General features: G+C 43.1%; 1 protein-coding gene across 1 annotated transcript in view; it reads left to right on the forward strand.

Annotated features, from left to right (window-relative positions):
- LOC118359139 (polypeptide N-acetylgalactosaminyltransferase 18-like) overlaps window positions 1-27,706 on the forward strand; it is an 85,850-nt gene that overhangs the window by 17,304 nt on the left and 40,840 nt on the right. The window contains exons 2-3 of the mRNA XM_052481287.1: window positions 20,894-21,089; window positions 21,824-21,990. Coding sequence (XP_052337247.1) covers window positions 20,894-21,089; window positions 21,824-21,990 — 363 coding nt within the window. The remainder of the gene's footprint in view (window positions 1-20,893; window positions 21,090-21,823; window positions 21,991-27,706) is intronic.

Consider the following 27,706-nt stretch of genomic DNA (forward strand, 5'->3'; position numbering starts at 1 on the left):
ACTTCCAGGGACTACACACTGTCAAAAGTCTCATCAATGAATTAGACTGTTAACCGTAGGTGATTCACCTTAAAGTCAACAATTGAAATGCATTTTCCTCCATGGTTATCTATTGTTCTATTGTTTCCTTGAGACAGGTTGTGGATAAATATTTTTAATATAACATTTTTAACTAGGCAAGTCAGTTAAGGCCAAATTCTTATTTACAATGACGACCTACCGGGAAACAGTGGGTTAACTGCCTTGTTCAGGGGCAGAACAACAGATTTTTACCTTGTCAGCTCGGGGATCCAGCAACCTTTACTGTTACTGACCCAACGCTTTAACCACTAGGCTACCTGCCACCCAATATAAGCTTGTTGTTTTCATAACTGTTCACAAACTCTTCACCACTCCCATAATCTAATGCCGCAACTAATCGCAACTAGGAAACTCGTACATTTCCGACTTGCTAACAGGTTGTAGTTATACATGTGCCATGTTCTACCAGTTAGCAAGTTGGACATTTCGTAGTTTCCTACTTCCGACTAGCACACGAACGCATTATTAACTTGTGGTCCATGCAGCTGCCGTTCCCTGTTGTGATTCACTCTAAAGAATGAGAATGTGTTGTTTGTTGTGTCTGAGAAAAACTTTTCTAAGTAGAGAGGCCAAACCTACCAGTTTTGAGAGAAATAAAAGCGCTCTGCTGTAGCAAGGTTGGTGAATGGTAATTATCACAAATGAGAAAGCTTTTACCTTGCCATAAATATTTAGAGAGGAAAAACATCTATGGAAAAAAATACAAGACATCTGAATGCAGATCTTTGTGGCCTCATTGAGTTGCCTTCCACCCCAGGCAAACAAAGCGTAATGGTGTTTGTCTGGTACACATAATGCAGAGTCAGCCAAGCACTTCTCCCTCTGAGAGCAGCCTAAAGCTCCCTGCTGGATGTCTGTCTCTGCAGCACGCAGACTGAGCACGCTCAGCAGCAATGAGCCCCCCAATCAGTCAGGCCCTGTTTAAAGGCCAGTCTCATCCAGTCACCCCCAGCCTCCTCCCTCTCCCTTCCTGCTTCAGCCACTTTCTTCCTACTCCAGCCTCCCCAGTCCCCTTCAGTCTTCCCCAGTCCCCGTCAGTCTTCCCCAGCCTCACCCAGTCTCCTTCAGTCTCCTCCAGTCCTGGTCCCTCTGGTTAGAGATCTAAAATCCTCTGGAGAGGAGGGGATCTGGGCCACATTGAGAAGGAAATGGGGGTAATGGAAGTACTCATGGGTCCACTGGTCCTGTCACGGGGTCTCCACAGTCACCAGAACGCTCCTTAAAGAGGCTCTGTGGTAGAGGGGAGGGGGCAGGTTCATTTGGAGATAGGTAACCATTTCAATCCTGCTCTCCTTGTGCCCATATTAGAGATTGTGAGGATGTGGAGACAGGACTCAAGAGAAAGCTGTTTATTTTCAGTCTGCAGTCTAACTGGAGTGGAATGTAAGTGATGAATAAAGGCAAGGGGAGGACAATAGATAACAACAGATGACTGACTTTCCCTTCACTTCCATTCAGCTGTTGTTTGTCATTTTTCATCATGAATCTATTCTGTCAATGCGTGGGAGGAAAAGGCTAGGACTGTATTCGAGCTGGAGAATAGAAAGATGGTGGACATATTTCTTGCTGTTTGCATGTGGGATGGTCCGGTACAGAAAATACATCTTATAATAGGGGCTCACCCTCTATTTTGTATTATTCCCAGGCTCCCATCCTGATGTCTTGAATTTGGTTGGCAGCCTGTTTCCATTATGTACCCTTATGGGAGACTTCTTGGGTTCTGGGGCTTGTTTTCCACCTTCAATGGCTGGTGACACATTCAGCCAGCTAGTTCAGTTAAGAAGGCTCTGCATTTAAACAACAACAACACTACTACCTCAGGCTATCATTCCACCCATCCCATCTCTCCCTGATGCAGCACCCCTGTTCACACCGGCAGCAGAACAGAGGAGGCTGGTTCAGTAGAGCTGGGTTAGCATAATATAATGCCAGATAAATAAATCACATAAATAAAAATAAATCACATTACTGTACTTCCATCAACTCTGTGCTTTGGTGATGAAGGGCGGTGTACGTGTGATCCTAGCCTCTGCCACAGAGTATCATCTATTCCATTCAGAGTTAGGTGCAGCCTAGGAACTTATGTTCCTAGCCAAAAGCCAAAAGCCAATCACCAAGCGAGCAGCAGCTCATCTGATTGAAGTACTTGCAAAAGGCTCAGGCTGCACTGACCTGTGCCAGATTCCCATCAACATTCCCTCAGTAAAAATCTGAGCGCTCCCAACTTGAATAATTCATTGAAAACCAACACCAGATGGAATAACTGTGATGTTATGATGATGCGAGATCCCAGTGATTGGCCCTGCAATCAAAATCTATGTGGACATAGTGTTCTAGCATATAGGCCAGTGGAGTCTGTTTTTAGAAGCGGTGAGAAACAACTCAAGTTCAGGTGCACATCACAAGTGGTGGGTGTTACATCTTTAGAATGGTTGTTTAAAGACAGCAGTCTGTTACTGAAATATTTAACACAGCAGGTAGAAGAAACCTTGAGTCTTCTCAAGGGTCCTTTTCACTTTATCTACTGGTGTCTAAATGAGTCTTCTCAAGTTCCTTTTCACTTTATCTACTGGTGTCTAAATGAGTCTTCTCAAGTTCCTTTTCACTTTATCTACTGGTGTCTAAATGAGTCTTCTCAAGTTCCTTATTACTTTATCTACTGGTGTCTAAATGAGTCTTCTCAAGTTCCTTTTCACTTTATCTACTGGTGTCTAAATGAGTCTTCTCAAGTTCCTTTTCACTTTATCTACTGGTGTCTAAATGAGTCTTCTCAAGTTCCTTTTCACTTTATCTACTGGTGTCTAAATGAGTCTTCTCAAGTTCCTTTTCACTTTATCTACTGGTGTCTAAATGAGTCTTCTCAAGTTCCTTATTACTTTATCTACTGGTGTCTAAATGAGTCTTCTCAAGTTCCTTATTACTTTATCTACTGGTGTCTAAATGAGTCTTCTCAAGTTCCTTATTACTTTATCTACTGGTGTCTAAATGAGTCTTCTCAAGTTCCTTATTACTTTATCTACTGGTGTCTAAATGAGTCTTCTCAAGTTCCTTATTACTTTATCTACTGGTGTCTAAATGAGTCTTCTCAAGTTCCTTATTACTTTATATACTGGTGTCTAAATGAGTCTTCTCAAGTTCCTTTTCACTTTATCTACTGGTGTCTAAATGAGTCTTCTCAAGTTCCTTTTTACTTTATCTACTGGTGTCTAAATGAGTCTTCTCAAGTTCCTTTTCACTTTATCTACTGGTGTCTAAATGAGTCTTCTCAAGATCATTTTCACTTTATCTACTGGTGTCTTCATGGATTGGAGCATGTTTTGGAGATTTTAGAGTTTTTTGTTCTTTCTGGGGGTTTTTCTTTAGAAAATATTATGTTGTCTCATTTGGTTGATTACAATAATTAAGATGTAGTTATGGTTTAGATATCATGACAGACATGCAGATCCATTATTTGAACAATGTCACCCACAAAAAAAAAGTTATCTTGCTCTTAGATGAACTTTGCTTAAGCAGGCTCCTTTGCAAGATCTTTGTATTATCTTATCTCAGTATTATCTCTGTGATAAAAATATCTAACTTATTAACCTGTAGGGCTTTGATCCAAGTTGATGGAAATTCATGTTCTGTAATGGATCAAGCACCATAATTCTGTACTTATCATAGATTTTGACCAGATAACTCTCTATTATCATCAGACAAGCTGCCTTGATCTCATTTCATTTGGCTCAGCCAAGTATTTATTTCCTGAATCTTGTGATCCAATCTAAAAGGGAAGGGAAGGCGAAATGTTACGGGCATAATAATCATTTTCTGTCTCTTTCCAGCTTCAGAGTCTTGTTACCATATTGGAAAATATTCAAAATGCTTAGGGAGGCACATCACGCTTCTCTCTCTCTTTCTCTTTCTTTCTTTCTTTCTTTCTTTCTTTCTTTCTTTCTTTCTTTCTTTCTTTCTCTCTCTCTCTCTCTCTCTCTTTCTCTCTCTCTCTCTCTCTCTCTCTCTCTCTCTCTCTCTCTCTCTCTCTCTCTCTCTCTTTCTTTCTCTCTCTCTCTCTCTCTCTCTTTCTCTCTCTCACTTTTTCTCTTTCTTTCTTTCTTTCTCTCTTTTACTTTCTTTCTCTCTGAATGGTATGGTGTGACATTCAGATTTATGTTCTAAATTTTGAAAAAGTGTTGAGTTACAATATTTAATTTGTGGTAGAGGAGAAACATTTTCAATTTAGGTGGTGAACAATCAAGGCAAGTAATAGCTTACTGGAAATCAATGTAGTCCAACATTAAGGCACACACACTAGAACTTAATTTGATACAAAGCAAATGTGAGCCATGTTGACTTTTTATAGGTCTTACGTTGAAGATTATTCAGACAGTGCGTCCCTAGAGCTTATTGTATGTCATTGGTGTAATTGCTCTGGCCCTGGCAAACTTGTTAGCTGAGTGATGTGCTGTGAGTCAGACTGTCCGGCAACTGAGGACATTAAATCAGATAGATGATTCCCAACAGGCTAGTATAGATCTGAGCAAATGAGACACAGGATCATTTACATAAGAAATTAGTCTTTTGGGGGATATGCCTGTCCCATAAAGTTTGCAGTGTTTCTTGATACCCCTCTAGATTTGCAGTTTTGTGGAGTAGCCAAAGGAAATTAGAGTTTAAAATGTAACCACACTTCCATGCTAATTTGCGCTCACTAAAGCATGCTCCATGCACTCCATCTGTGACCGTGTGACATTTAACCTAATGAATGATTCAAGGAGATATAAATAGCACCAGTGCAACAGCTTTTTAACATCGCCCACACACATTATCCCACACTATCCATATTTCATTTACATTTTCAATATACTTCTTTAAATTGTCCTCCTGCATTTAGTAGGTAGTAGTTTGTACCATACTCAACTCCTCGTCTCACAGAATACAATGAGCTGCTATATGTGATATTAGACATAGCTTTTGGGGTTCTAAACTTGAGACCACTGAATATTTCTTCTATAGTTTCTAGAATGGATCAATGTATAAGGGTTTTGTAGCAGTTTTTTAAGCCCTGTCAAATGGTGAAGAAATTAGTTGCCTGACTATTTCCTGAAGAATGCATCCAACGCTGTATTTCCTGGTCTTTGTCCTAGAATACTTTTTTTTAAATAAAGGAGAGCCGCACACTCTAGGAGCTCAGATGCAAAAATGTTTTATGTCCAACGTTTCAAGCATTTTGTCCTAGAATAGACATGTATCGATCTGAAATACATTTCCTTGTTTGAAAAAATATCACTCGCTTGTTGATTTCTATACAAACATTGATCAAGGGATTTCACTGTAAAAACCTTTGCTTAAGTGGCTGCTCTACCATCGAAAACTGACGAGAGGCAATCATCAATGGTACTTGAGACATGTACTGTAAAGATGCCTATGTTTCGGTAAGAAGATGCACAGTATTTTCATATTGATTCCTGACTGTCTTCGCATGCCTTTGGCTAACCACTGTTGTTCGGACACTGTAATGTGTTGCTGTGAAATGTTTTGATGTGTTTCCTGCGGTGGTGAGTTTGTTTCTGAGCAGAGTCCATACCCTACACTGAAAATAGAAACCCTTCAGGAGAAATCATGCTCAGAGCGCTGTGCAGATGAGACTCACCAAGCAAACAGAATCTCTTTTGAAATCTCCCTCTTCAGAGAGTGAACGCTAATCCACAGGCACCAAGTGTAGTGGGAGTCAGATCAACATGATAGGAGGCAACAGGAGACGCACCTCCACTGACTGGTTTAATAGAGTGGCACATCTAACATCTAGTCTCTCATCTAGTCTCTCTCTCTTAGTCTCTAAGAGACTGAAAAATGTACCCAAACACAAGAAACAAAACAATGTTTTTGTGCTGTTTTTTTTTAACATGTACTTTACTTTGGAGAGAGAAAAAGTCCCCCTTCTGATGTTCTCTTGTTTTTTTTTTAAATGTTATTTTTCATTTTTTGGAATTGTTGGAATAGGCCATATTTATCATCTGTGAACCACCCATTGGTTTCCTAAGGGATGTCAGGGTGAGTGTGAGACATGTGAGTGCCTTCCTGAAGGGCCTAGTGATTGTATTACTTTAATGAGCAGAAAGGAAGAAGGAGCAGGGTTAACAATAGCTTGTGGGAAGCAGAGGCCACCCTACATCCAAACTTTGGCAGTGTGTTTTTCCCCTCTCAGGAATAAACCCAGAGAGTAGGCCTACACCCCACCACACCCTTCTTTCTCCCCTACTCCCAGAGAAAGAACAATGTCAGGAAGACATGTCAGCCGCTGATGTGTTCTAATGAGAGAGTGCCTCTTTTACAGACCCAGTCAGAGAACTTCATCAGTCTCCACTGGGGCCCAGTATGACAGAGTACACAGCCTCCCAACCTGTGAGCATGTTAATTGGCTATTAGCTGTAATATGTGCTTTCAAGCAAGCGGGCGCTGGCACCAACCAAACTACAGTCGTTGAGAGAGAAGTGATACAGTATGTCATGGCACTGAGCTGAGCTGTGTGGAGTTGGAGTGTAAGCTAATTGTGCATTTATTTTCACAGGAGAAGTTTTGTTCTGTGAAGATGCGAGTTGTAAAGAGCTTTGACTGTTGAAATGGGGGGGTTGATGGCTGGATTGGAGTTATGTAACCTTGTAGCATGAATAGATGACGAGTGGTAGAAGTAGTGGCCATGTACACACAGGGAATAACAACATTTCTCCACCTCCTTATCCCACACATTCTAGAGATTTCCTTGTCAAGAGGTGATTATGCAGTACATTAAAATAGCAGCACCATTGGTTCTTTATTTAAGTGGCAATTTCGCATGTTGAAGGTAATGTTTGTGTTCTGGTCCAAGTTTTTGGGGGTAATAATTCTTGGCAGTGTGCATAAGCCAAAGTATTCCATCTGTCTATCCACATGGGATGCTGATGCTGTTCAATGAGCCAGGTGTTTCTCTTGTCTCAGTAGCACACTAGTGTCTATTCAACACCCCAGCTCACCTGAAAAGAATCCACCCAAAAACACACATTCCTTTAATTTAGTGTTAAATAACACTAATATGTGAACAAATGTTTCATTTTGGTATTATAATAAGGTTGTTAGGAACATGGCAAATTGTTGTGGAAATCTGTTGCAGCTTAAGTCGACTACAAAATCCACAAATAAAATAAAATTGTATTTGTCACATGTGCCGAATACAACAGGTGTAGGTAGACCTTACTGTGAAATGATTAACTACAAGCCCTTAACCAACAATGCAGTTCTAGAAATAGAGTTAAGAAAATATCCAGTTGAAGAGGGAGGTGTTTAGTCCCAGGGTCCTTAGCTTAGTGATGAGCTTTGTGGGTCCTATGGTGTTGAACGCTAAGATGTAGGTGGGAAAGGGCAGTGTGGAGTGTGATTTGGGATTGCGTCATCTGTAGATCTGTTGGGGGGGTGTGTGAATTGGAGTGGGTCTAGGGTTTCCGGGATGATGGTGTTGATATGAGTCCTGACCAGCCTTTCAAAGCACTTTATGGCTACCGACATGAGTGCTATGGTGTGGTAGTCATTTAGGCAGGTTATCTTCGCTTTCATGGGCACAGGGACTATGGTGTTCGGCATATACTGTAGGTATTACAGACTCGGTCAGGGAGAGGTTAAAAATGGCAGTGAAGACACTTGCCAGTTGGTCCCCGCACACTCTAAGTACACATCCTGGTATTCCTTCTGTCCCTGCTGCCTTGTGAATGTTGACCTGTTTAAAGGTCTTGCTGACATTGGCTACGGAGAGCATGATCACACAGTCATCCGGAACAGCTGGTGCTCTCATGCATGCTTCAGTGTTGCTTGCTTCGAAGTGGGCATAAAAGGCATTTAATTCGTCTGGTAGGCTCACGTCACAGGACAGCTCGCGGCTGGATTTCCCTTTGTAGTCCGTGATAGTTTGCAAGCCCTGCCACATCCAACGAGAGTCAGAGCTGGTGTAGTAGGATTCAATCTTAGTTCTATATTGACCCTTACCTGTTTGATGGTTCGTCTGAGGGCATAGCGGGATTTTGTATCAGCATCCGAATAAGTGTCCCGCTCCTTGGAAGCGGCAGCTCTAGCCTTTAGCTCGGTGCGGATATTGCCTGTAATCCTGTGTGGAGTAAAGCAATGCTCTCTCTATGGACTTGCTGGCTAGCTAGCTATGTAGCTAACAAACGTAGCTAGACACAATAACACCAAAGACAATATCAGCATGTAACGTAGCTGCTGTAGTTGGTGCAGTTTGTTTAGGCGATTTTACAGCTATCAATTTAGTCTAAAATCATACCATGTTCAACCTGCAGATCGATGTGCCTCACAGAGTGGGGTCAACATTCGCAACAGCAGATATGCTTTTGAGAAGATTGGAAAAGTTGCCCATGCTATGTCAATGAGCAACGCGGTGCATTCTGGGCGATTCTGGGACAAGGAGTGCTCTCCTTCAAGGAGTGAATGGGAGACTATTGGGCACTAGCTCAAAAACCCAACATTTGCACGAATTTCGTAAGCAAGACATCAACAAGAACATTATAAATATTTTCCAAGATGTGAGATTAACTTGCAATCTGTAGTATCGTATAGCTTTGGAATCGTTACATAAGGGGTTTTCGAGAAAAATAGGCACGTTTCTCGACATAACACTGACTTTGAGAAGGGATTGTGTGACTATTAGCTTAGCAACTGCATGGCGCAGCATGACAACATGAGCGCGATTGGTCAACAGTCTGCTGGGTGGAGTATTATAAGGTCCATCGTTCATTGGATTCCAATCTCCTTTCTATAATATCTCTGGCAATGGCAACATGCAATGCACCCTGAACAAAAGAGGCAGACAAATAGGAAAAATGTCCTACGCCCTCCATTAAATTATACATGTCTCAAGGCTGGAATATCGCAAAAATATGATCAATGGCTCATTCGAGAGAAGACATCCTCCAGTTATGACATCGGGCCAGAATTGAAATCGGACATGTATGATAGACGTTTCGCGATCTAAAAGTCGTATTCCTATTAACTTCCAGTGTAGTGAGAGTGACTTTGTCACGATGTTGCATCATACCAGACGGATTTTGGGGTAATAAGGTTACACACAAGGGCAATTTATAAGGGCCTAAGGTGTGTACTGAGGGTGTACATTTTTCCTATATTTTCTGTCGACAGGCAAAGATGTTGTGTTTTTTTCAACACAACTTTGCCTCAGTCAGTTACCATGTATGCAGTGCCTCAACTTGGAGGTGTCAAAGACAAACGGTCCCTGGTTGAAATATGTTCTCCCTGTGAGGCCACAAGGAGATGTAATGTGATCTCTTTTCATCTTCAGAGTACTCTTATCACGGTGATTTCTTCAGAAAGGATACTGTTAGAGTTTTGTGGGGAAAGTGTAATTGAAAATGATCGCATGATACGATAGCTTTAAAAATATAATAATACTTTGTAGTCCGTCATAATGATTTAATTGGGTTGGAAAGGGGATGTAAAGGGTTAATGTAGACCTTCAGTGTGTTTTCTTCGCTCTGTCTCTGCTGACCTCCCCTCACTCTGCTGGGGAGCCATCGTCATGTATATCATCTGATAGTGTTTGATATGGTGCCTCATGGTACAGCAGCATAGATGAGAGCTGTTGAGTCTTAATGACCTATTATACCCCAGACGAGACATTAATCTCACTGAACAACTGAGGAGAACAGTGGTCGGCAGGCAAGATTGGAGCTCTGGTGCAATGTGTCTTATTGTCCTGAAATCCCTGTTTTCCCATAAAACAGCAGAAATCCTCCATCCGTACGGTTCGCCCTGGGTTGGTTCTGTGTGTTCTGTCATGGAGGTTAGCATAGGGAACACATGTTTTGCTGCAGCGTACAGACCTGTTCACTGTATCTAACTTTCTCTCACTTTGCGGTGGACCTCCTTTTGTAAACCTCCCCCTTGCCTCTCGATGCCATAATCCCTTCGCTATATTGTGCTGTTTGCCTTCCTGAACCAGGAATAAAGGCACTTTGTGTGTCCTGTTTCCCTCTTCATGTTGTCTCTCAGCCTTCCTCCTCTGTGGATGTGCCACAGTAAGCACATGGCCCTAACTGACTTGTCCTGATGTGCACACAATGGAGCGCACTGACTGACTCACTTCACCAGGCTGGGCTGCTGCTGATAAGCTCTGGGCCTATGTTGCTGCTCTCTGTGTCTGGACCAGAGCCATCACAGTTTAAAGCAAAACCCCGCTGGGTCCCCCTTCCTGAGCCCTTCAAAACCCACCGCGTACACACAGACACACAGACACACACTCCCACCCACAGAGAAACAAGCCAGGAGAGAGAGACAGGCAGGGTGTTCCTCTTCCTATTATAGGAGTTGCAGTTGTAGGTTACTTACATGGAACCGCTCAGTATTATCTGAGGAACGCTCAACTCTGTTCTCTTGTATTGAGACGGAGTTATGTTTTGAAAACTGGTCTCGTGATTTGCTATCAACAACATTGAGCCACCATCATTCGATACTTGTAAAAATGTAAATTCTGAAAACACTTACCTGTACCAATGTTTGTCCTGTACCACTGCGGTCCTTCCGACATGTGCTTAAATTCATACTTTTAATAAAAACTTTCATTGAATTCAACCACCAAATTTTTCCTCATTTGTGTTGCTCATCTCAGCGTGAATGTGCTTGGTAACTCAATGTTGTTGCTAACAAATCACATGACCAGCTATCAAAACTCAGCATTCCTCAGCCAGACATGTATTGACATGCATCCTCCTTTCCTTCTACTCTCCTACTGAAACATCAGTTTATCTGCTTCATGTCATGTTTTTAAGATACCTTTCTTCTGCCTTCTACATTTTTTAAGTCTTGTTTTGTTGAACTGCGATTGGGACTTGTGTGTCAGACGAAAGTGGGATAAAACTACTAGCTATAAGCATTTATAAATATATTAATGCATTCATTTATAATTCATTACAGACTTGGTTCATAGTGTTACTGAGTTCTCGACACTCTCATCACTGAATTACTGTACCATTTTTGTCAGAGAGCACTGAGCATGCAGCAGTTGAGTGGTTCCTCTTATGTGTTCAATAGGCAATTGAGGCTGCCTACATGTTTTAGGGGTTTCTGAGTTCTTGTCCCAACAAAAGAGCCTTTGGGATGACACACTGCCCATACTATTACAAGTTGCCTAGGTTACCCTGTCTGCAAAACATCAACCCCTGACCCAGCCGGCGCTCTAGCCTTTCACTCCTGAGGAAAGCGTCTCAGAAGGCCTAATTAATCACCAGCACAAGTAGTCACATGAATGAGCCTGGAGGCATGTTTGCTGGGATTGGCAGACTTTTAGAACATTATCCCGGTCTGAGCCTAATCACTGTGTTCTTCTCCCATCAAGAATGGAGGCATTCCCTTGCTATTCAAAGCAACTGAAACTTTCAATGCTGTATGTTTAATTTACTGTAAGGTTCTGCTTGTCTTTTCTTAGTCAACCTTGTGTTCTTTTTCTTTGTGTTCTGGAACGTTGCCCTGGCTTTCATTTTTGTTCATTGATTTCACATGTGTTCGTTTCTCACCTGGTCTCATCAGCTCCCTATTTAGTTCAGTTCTTTCTGTTTGTATGGTTGTGAGGTATTGTTTGTTTTTAGACTCTCTACCTGTGTTTGACCATTGCCTGCCTACCTGTGTTTGACCATTGCCTGCCTACCTGTGTTTGACCATTGCCTGCCTACCTATGTTTGACCATTGCCTGCCTACCTATGTTTGACCATTGCCTGCCTACCTGTGTTTGACCATTGCCTGCCTACCTGTGTTTGACCATTGCCTGCCTACCTATGTTTGACCATTGCCTGCCTACCTGTGTTTGACCATTGCCTGCCTACCTATGTTTGACCATTGCCTGCCTACCTGTTTGACCATTGCCTGCCTACCTGTGTTTGACCATTGCCTGCCTACCTGTGTTTGACCATTGCCTGCCTACCTGTTTGACCATTGCCTGCCTACCTATGTTTGACCATTGCCTGCCTACCTGTTTGACCATTGCCTGCCTACCTGTGTTTGACCATTGCCTGCCTACCTGTTTGACCATTGCCTGCCTACCTGTTTGACCATTGCCTGCCTACCTGTGTTTGACCATTGCCTGCCTACCTATGTTTGACCATTGCCTGCCTACCTGTGTTTGACCATTGCCTGCCTACCTGTGTTTGACCATTGCCTGCCTACCTGTTTGACCATTGCCTGCCTACCTATGTTTGACCATTGCCTGCCTACCTGTTTGACCATTGCCTGCCTACCTGTTTGACCATTGCCTGCCTACCTATGTTTGACCATTGCCTGCCTACCTGTTTGACCATTGCCTGCCTACCTGTTTGACCATTGCCTGCCTACCTATGTTTGACCATTGCCTGCCTACCTGTGTTTGACCATTGCCTGCCTACCTGTGTTTGACCATTGCCTGCCTACCTGTTTGACCATTGCCTGCCTACCTGTGTTTGACCATTGCCTGCCTACCTGTGTTTGACCATTGCCTGCCTACCTGTTTGACCATTGCCTGCCTACCTATGTTTGACCATTGCCTGCCTACCTGTGTTTGACCATTGCCTGCCTACCTGTGTTTGACCATTGCCTGCCTACCTGTGTTTGACCATTGCCTGCCTACCTGTTTGACCATTGCCTGCCTACCTGTGTTTGACCATTGCCTGCCTACCTGTGTTTGACCATTGCCTGCCTACCTGTTTGACCATTGCCTGCCTACCTGTGTTTGACCATTGCCTGCCTACCTGTGTTTGACCATTGCCTGCCTACCTGTTTGACCATTGCCTGCCTACCTATGTTTGACCATTGCCTGCCTACCTGTGTTTGACCATTGCCTGCCTAACTGTGTTTGACCATTGCCTGCCTACCTGTGTTTGACCATTGCCTGCCTACCTGTGTTTGACCATTGCCTGCCTACCTGTGTTTGACCATTGCCTGCCTACCTGTGTTTGACCATTGCCTGCCTACCTGTGTTTGACCATTGCCTGCCTACCTGTGTTTGACCATTGCCTGCCTACCTGTTTGACCATTGCCTGCCTACCTGTGTTTGACCATTGCCTGCCTACCTGTGTTTGACCATTGCCTGCCTACCTGTTTGACCATTGCCTGCCTACCTATGTTTGACCATTGCCTGCCTACCTGTGTTTGACCATTGCCTGCCTACCTGTGTTTGACCATTGCCTGCCTACCTGTGTTTGACCATTGCCTGCCTACCTGTTTGACCATTGCCTGCCTACCTGTGTTTGACCATTGCCTGCCTACCTGTGTTTGACCATTGCCTGCCTACCTGTTTGACCATTGCCTGCCTACCTGTGTTTGACCATTGCCTGCCTACCTGTGTTTGACCATTGCCTGCCTACCTGTTTGACCATTGCCTGCCTACCTATGTTTGACCATTGCCTGCCTACCTATGTTTGACCATTGCCTGCCTACCTGTGTTTGACCATTGCCTGCCTACCTGTGTTTGACCATTGCCTGCCTACCTGTGTTTGACCATTGCCTGCCTACCTGTGTTTGACCATTGCCTGCCTACCTGTGTTTGACCATTGCCTGCCTACCTGTGTTTGACCATTGCCTGCCTACCTGTGTTTGACCATTGCCTGCCTACCTGTGTTTGACCATTGCCTGCCTACCTGTGTTTGACCATTGCCTGCCTACCTGTGTTTGACCATTGCCTGCCTGCGACCACGATTCCTGCCTACCTGTGTTTGACAATTGCCTGCCTGCGACCACGATTCCTGCCTTCTGCGAAGGCTTAATTAACATCTGCTGCACTCTGCGTGTGAATATACACCTTTTTCTCCCTGAGTATTCGTTACACTTACACTACCCATCTCCAGGCATTATAGTGCCCTCCACTAATATTGGCACCCTTGGTAAATATGAGCAAAACGGGCGGTGAATTTTTTGTTGTATTTTTATCCTCTCAATTTATATAAAACAAATAATTTTCTCAAATATGTGTGTAACAATTATAGGCATCCCTTCATTCAATACTTTGTGCAACCTCCCTTTGCCAAGATAAAAGCTCTGAGTCTTTTCCTATAATGCATAATGTGGTTGGAGAACACATGGAAAGGGATCTGAGACCATTCCTCCATACAGAATCTCTTCAGATTCTGAAGTCCACACCTGTGGACAATCCTCTTCAGCTCATCCCACAGGTTTTCTATGGGGATTAGGTCAGGGGACTAGGATTGCCATGGCAAGACCTTGATTCTGTGGTCAGTGAACCATTTTTGTGTTGATTTTGAGGTGTGCTTTGAATCATTGTCCTACTGGAAGATCCAACCATGGCCCAGTTTAAGCTAGCAGAGGCAGTCAGGTTTTGATTTCATATCTGTTGGTACTTGATGGAGTCCATAGTACCATGTGTCCTAACAAGTTGTCCAGGGCCTTTGATTGAAAAACTCCTACAACATCAAAGATCCACTACCATACTTCACAGTTGCAATGAGGTACTTTCCTGCATGGCTGTCTTTCTGTCTACACCAAATCCACCTCTGCTGTTTGTTTCCAAAAGGGTCTATTTTCGTCTCATCTGACCATAGAACCCGGTCACATAGAAAGATCCAGTAACGTTTGGTAAACTGTAGGCGCTTCAGTTTGTTTGACAGCAAAGGCTTTTTATGGCAACCCTCCCAAACAACTTGTGGTTATGTAGGTAGTTTCTGATCTTAGTTTTGGAGACTTTGTGACCCCAAGACCCAACTAACGTCTGCAGCTGTGATCCTGAGAGATTTTTTTGGCAACTCAAACCATCCTCCTCACTGTGCGTGGGGTCAATATAGACACATGTTCCCTTCCAGGCCGATTGTTAACACCTCCAGTTGCTTTAAACTTCTTAATTATTGCCCTGATAGTGGAAATGTGCATTTTCAACCATTGAGTTATTTTCTTCTTTCTTATAGCCATTTCCTGATTTGTGCAGCTCAACAACCTTTTGTCTCACATCATTACTGTATTCTCGGGTCTTTCCCATAGTGTTGGATGACTATGGAAACTTGGCCTGTGTGTCATCTTATATTTACACTACCGGTCGAACGTTTGGACATCCCTACTCATTCAAGGGTTTTTCCTGTATTTTTACTATTTTCTACATTGTATAATAATAGTGAAGACATCAACACTATGAAACAACACTATGAAACAACACATATGGAATCATGTAGTAACCAAAAAAGTGTACAAATCAAGATATATTTTATATTTGAGATTCTTCAAATACCCACCCTTTGCATTGATGACAGTTTTGCACACTCTTGACAATCTCTCAACCAGCTTCACCTGGAATGCTTTTCCAACAGTCCTGAAGGAGTTCCCACATATGCTGAGCACTTGTTGGCTGCGATTCCTTCACTCTGCGGTCCGACTCATCCCAAACCATCTCAATTTGGTTGAGGTCGGGGGATTGTGGAGGTCAGGTCATCTGATCCAGCACTCCATCACTCTCCTTCTTGGTAAAATAGCACTTATACAGCCGGGAGGTTGGTTGGGTCATTGTCCTGTTGAAAAACAAATGATAGTCCCACTAAGCCCAAACCAGATGGGATGGAGTATCGCTGCAGAATGCTGTGGTAGCCATGCTGGTTAAGTGTGCCTTGAATTCTAAATAAATCACAGAAAGTGTCAACAGCAAAGCGCCCTCACCCCATAACACCTCCTTCACCATGCTTTACGGTGGGAAATACACATGGCAGTTGGAACCAAAAATCTCCAATTTGGACTCCAGACCAAAGGACAAATGTCCACCTGTCTAATGTCCATTGCTCATGTTTCTTGACCCAAGCAAGTATTTTCTTCTCATTGTGGTGTCCTTTAGTAGTGGTTTCTTTGCATAAATTCAACCATGAAGGTCTGACTCACACAGTTTCCTCTGAACAGTTGATGTTGATGTTTCTGTTACTTGAACTCTGACGTATTTATTTGGGCTGCAATTTCGGAGGCTGCTGTCAGGTCGGCATAAATGATTCGGGAGACAGGTGCAGGAATGCATAATATTTTTTTTATTAAGCCCAAATTACGGCGTGCCGTGTAAGGGCACGGGGACGAAGACCAAACAAACGCTTATGCGGCTGCCGAAGTTGCGTCATCGTCGGACGGGCCAGTTGCCGCTACCAAAGTTGCGGTGGTGTCGGACTGACCAGTAGCAGTGGCGTCGGACGGACCGGTTGTGGCGTCGTCATAAACTTTCAACGTTATTGACATTTTCCGTATTGACTGACCTTCATGTCATAGAGTAATGATGGACTGTCGTTTCTCTTTGCTTATTTGAGCTGTTCTTACCATAATGTGGACTTGGTCTTTTACCAAATTAGACTATCTTCTGTAAAGCCCCTGTATAACTGATTGGCTCAAACTCATTAAGAAGGAAAGAAATGCATTCCAGGTGACTACCTCATGAAGCCGGTTGAGAAAATGCCAAGAGTGTGCAAAGCTGTCATCAAGGCAAAGGGTGGCTATTTGAAGAATCTCAAATATAAAATATATTTCGATTTAACACTTTTTGGATTATTACATGATTCCATATGTGTTATTTAATAGTTTTTGATGTCTTCACTATTATTCTACATTGTAGAAAATAGTCAAAATAAAGAAAAACCCTTGAATGAGAAGGTTTTCTAAAACTTTTGACCGGTAGTGTATACCCCAGTCAAACAGGAAGTCATGGGTTACCAATTAAGTGTTCCTAATCACTCTGGTGAACTTAAAACACATAAAATATGAATGGGAATATACTAAAGTTAGATTTTACTCATAAGAATTTCTAGGGGTGCCAATACTTGTGGCACACATGTTTCAAATAAAAATATTTAACTTTTTTGTCAATCATTGTACTTAAATTAAAGGTTAGATTTTTGTGAATATTTTGAATGAAAGACCAAGAGGATAAATAGCAGAGATTTCTTTTCACAGCCCGTTTTGCTCATACAGTATTTACCAAGGGTGCCAATATTAGTGAACACTGCACTTTGAGTGAATACCTGTTGTATGTGCTTTATATGCGCTAGTCAATTATGATTTGCATTTCATATCTTGGCTGGAAGACAACGCATACTATCCGACGATATGAAGTAAATCGAAAATTACAACGTATAAGTGTGATAGCAGGGAAAGTTCAATGCGAAAGCTAACTTTTCCAAAAGCTAGCCAAACTAAAACATAATTACTTTTATGATTCGTGTTTTTACAGTTTCTAACTTATTTACATTGTTTGTTACTTACACTTGTATCTACATGTTGGTTTTAAGTTTTGGTATACTTTTCTTAGCGGATCTACAATCATCGTGAATTGAATTATGGGGCGTTTCAGGCCCCAGAGTGAACAGAATTGTACATTCGCACAGTTGCCAACTTCCCTTGCTTGGCTAACTGTTTGGACCGACGGCAAAGATGGTCGTGGGGATTCCACCAAGGGCATAAGGCCAGGGTAAGTGGAGGGGAGTGTGTCTTTTAATGAGTTTGAAACGCAGAGAATAACAAGGTTGTTTGTTTCATAGGAAAGTCCAATGCCGCTCTGCATACATACCACTGACTCAAATAATAGGATTAAATGCTATACTTTGTCACCATAGCAGGCTAGCAAGGGCAGAGATGCTGCACTGATTTATAATGCAGTACTTTACTGTGTTCCTGATAAAGTCCTTTACCTACAGATAGACAGACCATTGGAGGTACTGTTTCCTGTCTCTGAAAGTATACCATTCAATCTGAGGTAAACAATAATCAACCATCTGCTTTGTTTATTTTGAGTTTTAGATAATTCATTAAAAGCACATATTTCCTTCTGAATTTGTTGAATGTATAACAGTAGCATTACTTGTTAATGTTTATGTATTCTTGGTTTGGAAAACACATTTTTGATACCTGGAAAAGAAATGGAAGTGTTTTTTCCCCCCACTGTTTAGCTAAACATCCTTTCTGTGAAAGGGTAATGGTTCATTGTCGTGCTGCCATCAAACAGATTCTCATAGTGATGTTTCAACTCTAGTCTAATTCCCACCCCATTTTTTTCATATGACCTCATGTTAGGGGATATTTAATTTGGCTTGTCAAAGCAATTGTTTTAGTCTGCTGAGTTGATCTGGAAATAGCTGGAGGCAATCTAGATTTGTTTTCCCCTTGACATTTTGTTTGGTTTCATGTTAATTATCTATTTTTTTTTCTTACAGTATGTTGTTACCCAGGTTTCTGAATAAAACACTGTATAATAGTACATTTGGATATGAGTTACCTTATTTTTTCTTCATGTAGTTGTCTGGGGAGTGTGCATCCTATCACATGCCCACATCTGACAGACCATTCAGCCCAGGGACCTCCCTGACCCCACAGTCTCAGTGTCCTGACCGGTGGCTCTGGAGTTGTTCTCCCTTACTGTTCTGTTACAATGGCCGTGCACACTCTGCCTTGTTTTGTCAAATCAATTCAAATGTTATTTGTCACATTCACATGGTTAGCAGGTGTTAATGCAAGTGTAGCGAAATGCTTGTGCTTCTAGTCCTGACCATGCAGTAATATCTAACAATTTCACAACAACTACCTGTCACGCCTTGGTCTTAGTATTTTGTGTTTTCGTTATTTATTTGGTCAGGCCAGGGTGTGACATGGGTTTATTTTGTTGTGTTTCATATTGGGGTTTTAGTAGGCATTGGGATTGCGGCTGAGTAGGGGTGTCTAGCATAGGCTTGGCTGCCTGAGGCGGTTCTCAATCAGAGTCAGGTGATTCTCGTTGTCTCTGATTGGGAACCATATTTAGGTAGCCTAGGTTTCACTGTGTGTTTTGTGGGTGATTGTTCCTGTCTCTGTGTTTGTTTTCAAAAGATAGGCTGTATAGGTTTTCGCGTTTCGTTTGTTGTTTTGTAATTTAAGTTATTTCATGTACAGTACATATTTTCAGTAAAGAACATGAGTAACCACCACGCCGCATTTTGGTCCGACTCTCTTTCAACAGACGAACGCCGTTACACTACCATATACACACAAGTGTAAATGAATGAATAAGAATATGTACATAAAAATACATGGATGGCCGAACGGCATAGGCAAGATGCAGTAGATGGTATAGAGTACAGTATATACATATGAGATGAGTAATGTAGGGTATATAAACATTATATAAAGTAGAATTGTTTTAAAGTGGCTAGTGATACATGTATAACATTTTTTTCATTGTGTTAGTGATGGCTGTTTAACAGTCTGATGGCCTTGAGATAGAAGCTGTTTTTCAGTCTCTCTGTCCCCGCTTTTATGCACCTGTACTGACCTCGCCTTCTGGATGATAGCAGAGTGAACAGGCAGTGGCTCGGGTGGTTGTTGTCCTTGACGATCTTTTTGGCCTTCCTGTGACATCGGGTGGTATAGGTGTCCTGGAGGGCAGGTAGTTTTCCTCCGGTGATGCGTTGTGCAGACCTCACTACCCTCTGGAGAGCCTTACGGTTGTGGGCGGAGCAGTTGCCGTACCGGTGGCGGTGATTCAGCCCGGCAGGATGCTCTTGATTGTGGACCTGTAGAAGTTTGTGAGGGTCTTAGGGGCCAAGCCAAATTTATTCAGTCTCCTGAGAACCAGTGGGCTTCAGTCTCTCACGCTGTCTGTGTGGGTGGACCAATTCAGTTTGTCTGTGATGTGTATGCCGAAACCAATGACTACTCAGTGACATCCCCAACTCCCTTGTGTTACAAGGTTTTGGCTAAACCCCTTAAACAATGACTGTCCTCCTGGTAAACTTGAGCCCACTGTGGTCACCATGTGAGATGTGTATTTGAGAAGATATAGGAGACCTTGTAGGTTTAAGGTCTTCACAGCGGCCAGAACAGAATGAGCAGATTAAAAACCTACAGCATTTCAGTTTGATTTTCTGCAGTTTTCTCTTGGATCATTCTGGATCTATTGAAAGCTCCTAGATAGACACACTACACTGAACCATCATAACATAACCTTTTCCACTGATCCCCTTTAGAGTAATTTATGATGTAGCGACATTCAAGATTTGCACAAATGTATTGAGTCTTTTTTCCTTCTCTTCACAGCGATCATAAATGTCATCGCGCTGTACAACAATGTCACATTCAAATCACACTGCAGCGTTCAGCATTACAGAGCTTTCAGATGTATCCTTCTGTCCTCACTCTAACGTAGAATCCCTCCACACTGGGATTTAAAGGAATGACTGCATTAAATGGCAGCCCTGGGGCATACAGTGTGTGGCTGTGAGAGTCATAGAGGAAGACGCGGGATCTATTTCAATTCAATTGGAATCCAGGAGTAAACACTGTAACCACATGTACCAACTGTCTGTCTGTCTGACAGATTTAATGTTTCACTCTATCACGCTCACTGGAGCTTTCATTTTTATTGGCTTCGTTAAATGTGTCTTTGGTTTACAAACTACTAGCCTCTGGCTGTGTTCTCTGAAGGCTCACATCACAATGCTTGACTACATCTTTCTCAGTGACCATGGAAATCTATTATCTTGAAAAGCTGTATAAATGAATACAGTCTCTTTTCTATCGCAGTATATGAATGAAATACTATGCAATTATTTACTCAACATTCAGAACTGTATATTGATATCAGTATTGTTACTGCTTTCTAAGGTGTGATAGCTGTGTGGACATAAGCAGTGTAACGTCAATTCATTTATTAATGCAAGAGCTCTACTATGTCTTCTAACGGTAGTTACATTGACCTTGTTATTGAGGCGTTGCTCTCACCTCTCATGCACCCTCATTAACAGGCAGGGTCTATGTGTGGCTGGTTTATACAAATATTCATTTTCTCTCTCTCTCTCTCTGGCTCACACAGAAACCCCCCTGAAAGGAGAAGATGTTCTAGGAGACAAATCGTTTTCTGACTCGTCCCTGTTTGCCCACTGGGGTCAGGAGCTGAGCGCTGACAGCCGCAGGGTGGCCCTGAAGATGTTCCAGTACTACGGTTACAACGGCTACCTCAGCGACCGCCTCTCCCTGGACAGAGCCATCCCAGACCTCAGACCTGATGGGTACGCTGAACTATCTGAATGAAGCACTGAGAATATCACCCACTTAAACTTCTGCTGTCCCCCCAAGTCATACCAGTAGCCCAGGGGCTAACAGGACCTTCATATCCAGACTGTCTGAATTCACTATGGTCTGACTATAACACACTAGTTGTGATAGTTTGGGATACAGACTATACGGAAGAGCACACATTAGAGTACCCACTTGTTTGACTTTGTAGAGAGCATAAAAAACATAGCTGCCTCGTGGGTTTTCATGTTGAGAATATGCCTCTGCATTTGACTCAAGCCCTGTTTTGACTGGCAACCCAGAAGGGAAGTGTTACTTCAAAACAGTGGGGTGCAATTTTACCTCTCATAATTACCAACTCTTGTCTACCCAGTAGGAGCATAAAAGACCCTCACTCCCCCTCTCTGTCTATCTGCGGCTCTCATACAATAACGTTACATTGTGAAAAGTGTCATATCTTATCCCATTGTTTGCTTCAGATGCTTTAATCTGGATCACACTGAAATACACGTATTGTTACTGTCACATCTGCTGTTGGGTTTGGAGGTCTGCCAGGGACATTAACATAACAACCACCTCAACATTGAGACCACAAATTCCCCAGGCGTCTGAGAAACAGACACATCTTTTTAATATAGCTAGAATGTTATTGCTTTGAATGTGCACTTCTCTAAATCAGGTCCCTTCTTTCCACACGCCGCTCACATCAGGTCTGTTTTCTCCCCAGGTGTAAAAACATCACGTATCCATCTAACCTCCCTCAAGTTAGCATTGTGTTTATCTTTGTGAACGAGGCCTTGTCCGTCATCCTGCGTTCCATCCACTCTGCCATGCACAGGACCCCCTCCCACCTCCTCAAAGAGATCATCCTGGTTGACGACTACAGTGACAACGGTGAGCATCATTAGACTGTATTGAACTGAAATGACCCATGATGAAAGTGTATTGCAACCAAGTGTTTTGTCTGAAGCAGCCGTAGCTTGCCCATATTTTGTTTGATTGCCTTTTCCTTTGAGAACAAGAGCGGCGGTACTTTTCTTTCGCTCTGGGTCTTGGCTCTGTTGGACTCCAGTTTATAAGTAGGAATCTTCTAGTCTTGGTCTGCAGGAAACAAAGGGGTAATTACTATCTTTCTATAATCTAGCTCTTTAATGTCCTTAATTATGGGCTGTGCTCACTGGATTTAAAGGATAGGTGAAAGAATACTAATTAGCAGGAAAAGCAGAGAGATCTGCCTGATGGTAGATTACCATCCAGAGAGGTAATTAAGTATTTTGAATTTTATTATGGCCTCCCAGCTGTGTGAGCTCACTGGTTCTGAGATCTGTCTCAAACTGTGGTTTAAAACACCAGCTGATCCTATGGAGTCTCACCACAAGCACACAGTCTTTTAAAACAGTGCAGCCATATCGGTGAGCGGCCTGTGTCTACTGTTACTAATGACCACCGTCACACAGTCTGGTGTGGAGGGGAAGGCTGATTAAAGATGACGCCAGCTGTGAGATGGAAGCAAACATCCTGCTGTTGTAGAGTTTGTGCAGGACTACATCACTAAAAGTCAATAATGCCAGCTATCAGTTGGTGTAGACTGGTGATTGGAGAGAATGCTGATGGGTGGGTCAGTGGGTTGAGGTCAGCCAGAAGAACCTCATACTCTCCCTGCTGGGATAATAACTAATTTAAAGATACCCCTCTTTCCTTTTTCCCCTCGTCTCTTTTCTCCTCTCTCTCCGGTTGTGCACTCAACCTCCTGCACCCTTCTGCTAATCCCTAGGTACCTGAGGCACACTTTATTGCCTCAGTGAGCTGACAGCCTCCTGGGACAGTCCATTATTACCTGGGTACGGGGGGTAGGCTGAGTGCCCTTATCTGGAGATGCCATCTGTTTCCCACCTATGTGAGGTGAAATTCCAAAGGTTGTTGCCGTCCTCCCTCAGCTCAAGTGGATTACCGTGTCCCATGGAATCTTTGATTTTATCATGTAATTGGGAGGCAGAGAGCAGCCCCTGAGGTCCCTCAGGAAAGCTAGTCGCGCCGTGACATTTTACTAATGGCATTGCAACCTGTTTGCCAGAGCATTCTGTCAGATTCACTCTGATAGATTTATCCTTATCATTATCGTCATGATTGCTAATCTTATCTCTACTAAACGTTGTCAGCCTGTTGACCCATGGTGCTGCTTAGGCCGTTTCGGGGGCCACCATCTAGCTGCTGTCCTCCAGTACCAGGAGCATCATAATGGGAATCTCTGTCTGCAGAGAGAGTTCTCCTCCACCTCCACCCAGCATTAGCATGCAGGAGACACTGTGACCATTGAGGGGAAGAAGGGCCAATTTACCTGGCTGATTGGATGATGTACCCGGCCTGAGGAAGACATGTCTCCGTGCCACAGGGACTCTGACAGGTGTCCAATCATCTGATTGATTGGAGGAAGGCTCAGGATTTCATTGGAAGCCAAACAGAATTTGGAATGGCTGCCAATGACTTCTCAATGTATCAACATTGAACTACACACTACTGTATTTTAGGATAATTGTAAACTGCATAACTTACAGTATATTGTTTGGAATGTTGTCGGTCCTTAGTTGAACCTGTCATCTTGTGTATTTCACTATATTCAAATCAGTATGAGGTCATCTGACAGGGTTGTATCAGAGTGAGTTTCTAAATTATTATCCTTACGAACAGGCAATGAGAACCCCTTAGGCACATCCTAACAGCCTTGTTATCCAGCTACTCTCCATTGCAGGGAGAAAGGCTGTATATCACAGGGCTAGAGAAAGAAGCATGGAGGAACCATCTTTGTCTGTCCACTCTCTCTGTCTCTCTCTGGTCCCTCATCATCTTCTCTCATACTCCATACATCAGTCTCTCTAACGTTTAAAAAAAAAACATTTTCACCTTTATTTAACCAGGTAGGCTAGTTGAGAACAAGTTCTCATTTGCAACTGCGACCTGGCCAAGATAAAGCATAGCAGTGTGAATAGACAACACAGAGTTACACATGGAGTAAACAATTAACAAGTCAATAACACAGTAGAAAAAAAGGGGAGTCTATATACAATGTGTGCAAAAGGCATGAGGAGGTAGGCGAATAATTACAATTTTGCAGATTAACACTTGAGTGATAAATGATCAGATGGTCATGTACAGGTAGAGATATTGGTGTGCAAAAGAGCAGAAAAGTAAATAAATAAAAACAGTATGGGGATGAGGTAGGTGAAAATGGGTGGGCTATTTACCAATAGACTATGTACAGCTGCAGCGATCGGTTAGCTGCTCAGATAGCTGATGTTTGAAGTTGGTGAGGGAGATAAAAGTCTCCAACTTCAGCGATTTTTGCAATTCGTTCCAGTCACAGGCAGCAGAGTACTGGAACGAAAGGCGGCCAAATGAGGTGTTGGCTTTAGGGATGATCAGTGAGATACACCTGCTGGAGCGCGTGGTACGGATGGGTGTTGCCATCGTGACCAGTGAACTGAGATAAGGCGGAGCTTTACCTAGCATGGACTTGTAGATGACCTGGAGCCAGTGGGTCTGGCGACGAATATGTAGCGAGGGCCAGCCGACTAGAGCATACAAGTCGCAGTGGTGGGTGGTATAAGGTGCTTTAGTGGCAAAACGGATGGCACTGTGATAAACTGCATCCAGTTTGCTGAGTAGAGTGTTGGAAGCAATTTTGTAGATGACATCGCCGAAGTCGAGGATCGGTAGGATAGTCAGTTTTACTAGGGTAAGCTTGGCGTCGTGAGTGAAGGAGGCTTTGTTGCGGAATAGAAAGCCGACTCTTGATTTGATTTTCGATTGGAGATGTTTGATATGAGTCTGGAAGGAGAGTTTACAGTCTAGCCAGACACTTAGGTACTTATAGATGTCCACATATTCAAGGTCGGAACCATCCAGGGTGGTGATGCTAGTCGGGCATGCGGGTGCAGGCAACGATCGGTTGAAAAGCATGCATTTGGTTTTACTAGCGTTTAAGAGCAGTTGGAGGCCACGGAAGGAATGTTGTATGGCATTGAAACTCGTTTGGAGGTTAGATAGCACAGTGTCCAATGACGTGCCGAAAGTATATAGAATGGTGTCGTCTGCGTAGAGGTGGATCAGGGAATCGCCCGCAGCAAGAGCAACATCATTGATATATACAGAGAAAAGAGTTTGCCTTTTCTCTCTCTCTCGCACTCTCTCTCTCTCACACACTTTATTTTCTATTTCCCTCGCTGTCTCTTGGTCTGGGTGGAGTGATGAGGATTTGTTCATGTATTACATTCACAGCCCTGACAGAGTTGCCAACCCGAGCTCATTTTGAGTGATGGATGGCAGCCTCTGTGTCTCTCCAACTCCCAGCTTTTAGCTACAGAACATACAGAAACTTTGACTCAACAACAAGGATTGGGCCCATCCCCCCTGGATTATAAACTCCTCAACTGTGCTCGATTTAGAAAGACACATTTGGAATGTAGGAAACGGCTTAACAGTGAGCTCCAAAAGTATTGGGACAGTGACAAATTTGTTGTTGTTTTGGCTCTGTACTCCAGCACTTTGGATTTGAAATAATACAATGACTATGAGGCTAAAGTGCAGACTGTCAGCTTTAATCGGAGGGTATTTTCATCAGCATAATAAACAAGCAGACAGTCTGCACTTTAACCTCATGGTCATTGTATCATTTCAAATGCAAAGTGCTGGAGTACAGAGCCAAAGCAACAACAAAATAGTCAGTCCCAATACTTTTGGAGCTCACTGTATATCATCACCTATTCATTATGCTTCTTATACAGATGTAAGATCTTAATATGAGTTTCCTACAGCAGGATTTAAATGTTACATTTTTTTATTTCACCTTTATTGAACCAGGTAGGCAAGTTGAGGACAAGTTCTCATTTACAATTGCGACCTGGCCAAGATAAAGCAAAGCAGTTCGACACATACAACAACACAGAGTTACACATGGAGTAAAACAAACATACAGTCAATAATACAGTAGAAAAATAAGTCTATATACAATGTGAGCAAATGAGGTGAGATAAGGGAGGTAAAGGAAAAAAAAGGCCATGTTGGCAAAGTAAATACAATATAGCAAGTAAAACACTGGAATGGTAGATTTGCAGTGGAAGAATGCGCAAAGTAGAAATAGAAATAATGGGGTGCAAAGGAGCAAAATAAATAAATACAGTAGGGGAAGAGGGAGTTGTTTGGGCTAAATTATAGATGGGCTATGTACAGGTGCAGTAATCTGTGAGCTGCTCTGACAGCTGGTGCTTAAAGCTAGTGAAAGTAGTAAGTGTTAAATAAGTGTTTCCAGTTTCAGAGATTTTTGTAGTTCGTTCCAGTTATTGCCAGCAGAGAACTGGAAGGAGAGGCGGCCAAAGCAGGAATTGGTTTTGGGGTGACCTGAGAGATATACCTGCTGGAGCGTGTGCTACATGTGGGTGTTGCTATGGTGACCAGCGAGCTGAGATAAGGGGGGACTTTACCTAGCAGGGTCTTGTTGATGACCTGGAGCCAGTGGGTTTGGCGACCAGTATGAAGCGAGGGTCAGCCAACGAGAGCGTACAGGTCACAGTGGTGGGTGGTATATGGGGCTTTGGTGACAAAACGGATGGCCCTGTGATAGACGGCATCCAATTTATTGAGTAGGGTATTGGAGGCTATTTTGTAAATGACATCACCGAAGTCGAGGATCGGTAGGATGGTCAGTTTTACGAGGGTATGTTTGGCAGCATGAGTGAAGGATGCTTTGTTGCGAAATAGGAAGCCAATTCTAGATTTAACTTCGGATTGGATATGTTTGATGTGAGTCTGGAAGGAGAGTTTGCAGTCTAACCAGACACCTAGGTATTTGTAGTTGTCCACATATTCTAAGTCAGAACGGTCCAGAGTAGTGATGCTGGACGGGCGGGCAGGTGCAGGCAGCGGTCGGGTGAAGAGCATGCATTTAGTTTTACTGGTATTTAAGAGCAGTTGGAGTCCACGGGAGGAGAGTTGTATGGCATTGAAGCTCGTCTGGAGGGTTTTTAACAGAGTGTCCAAAGAAGGGCCAGAAGTATACAGAATGGTGTCATCTGCGTAGAGGTGGATCAGAGACTCACCAACAGCTATAGCGACATCATTGATGTATACAGAGAAGAGTCGGCCCAAGAATTGAACCCTGTGGCACCCCCATAGAGACTGCCAGAGGCCCGGACAACAGGCCCTCCGATTTGACACACTGAACTCTATCAGAGAAGTAGTTGGTGAACCAGGCAAGGCAATCATTTGAGAAACTGCCGATGAGGATGTGGTGATTGACAGATTCGAAAGCCTTGCCCCAGGTCAATGAATACGGCTGCACAGTATTGTTTCTAATCGATGGCGGTTAAGATATAGTTTAGGACCTTGAGCGTGGCTGAGGTGCACCCATGACCAGCTCTGAAGCCAGATTGCATAGCGGAGAAGTTGCGGAGGGATTCGAAATGGTCGTTAATCTGTTTGTTGACTTGGCTTTCGAAGACTTTAGAACGGCAGGGTAGGATAGATATAGGTCTGTAGCAGTTTGGGTCAAGAGTGTCCCCCCCTTTGAAGAGGGGGATGACCGCAGCTGCTTTCCAATCTTTGGGGATCTCACACG

Source organism: Oncorhynchus keta, chromosome 2, assembly GCF_023373465.1.
Source record: "Oncorhynchus keta strain PuntledgeMale-10-30-2019 chromosome 2, Oket_V2, whole genome shotgun sequence".
Lineage (NCBI taxonomy): Eukaryota > Metazoa > Chordata > Actinopteri > Salmoniformes > Salmonidae > Oncorhynchus > Oncorhynchus keta.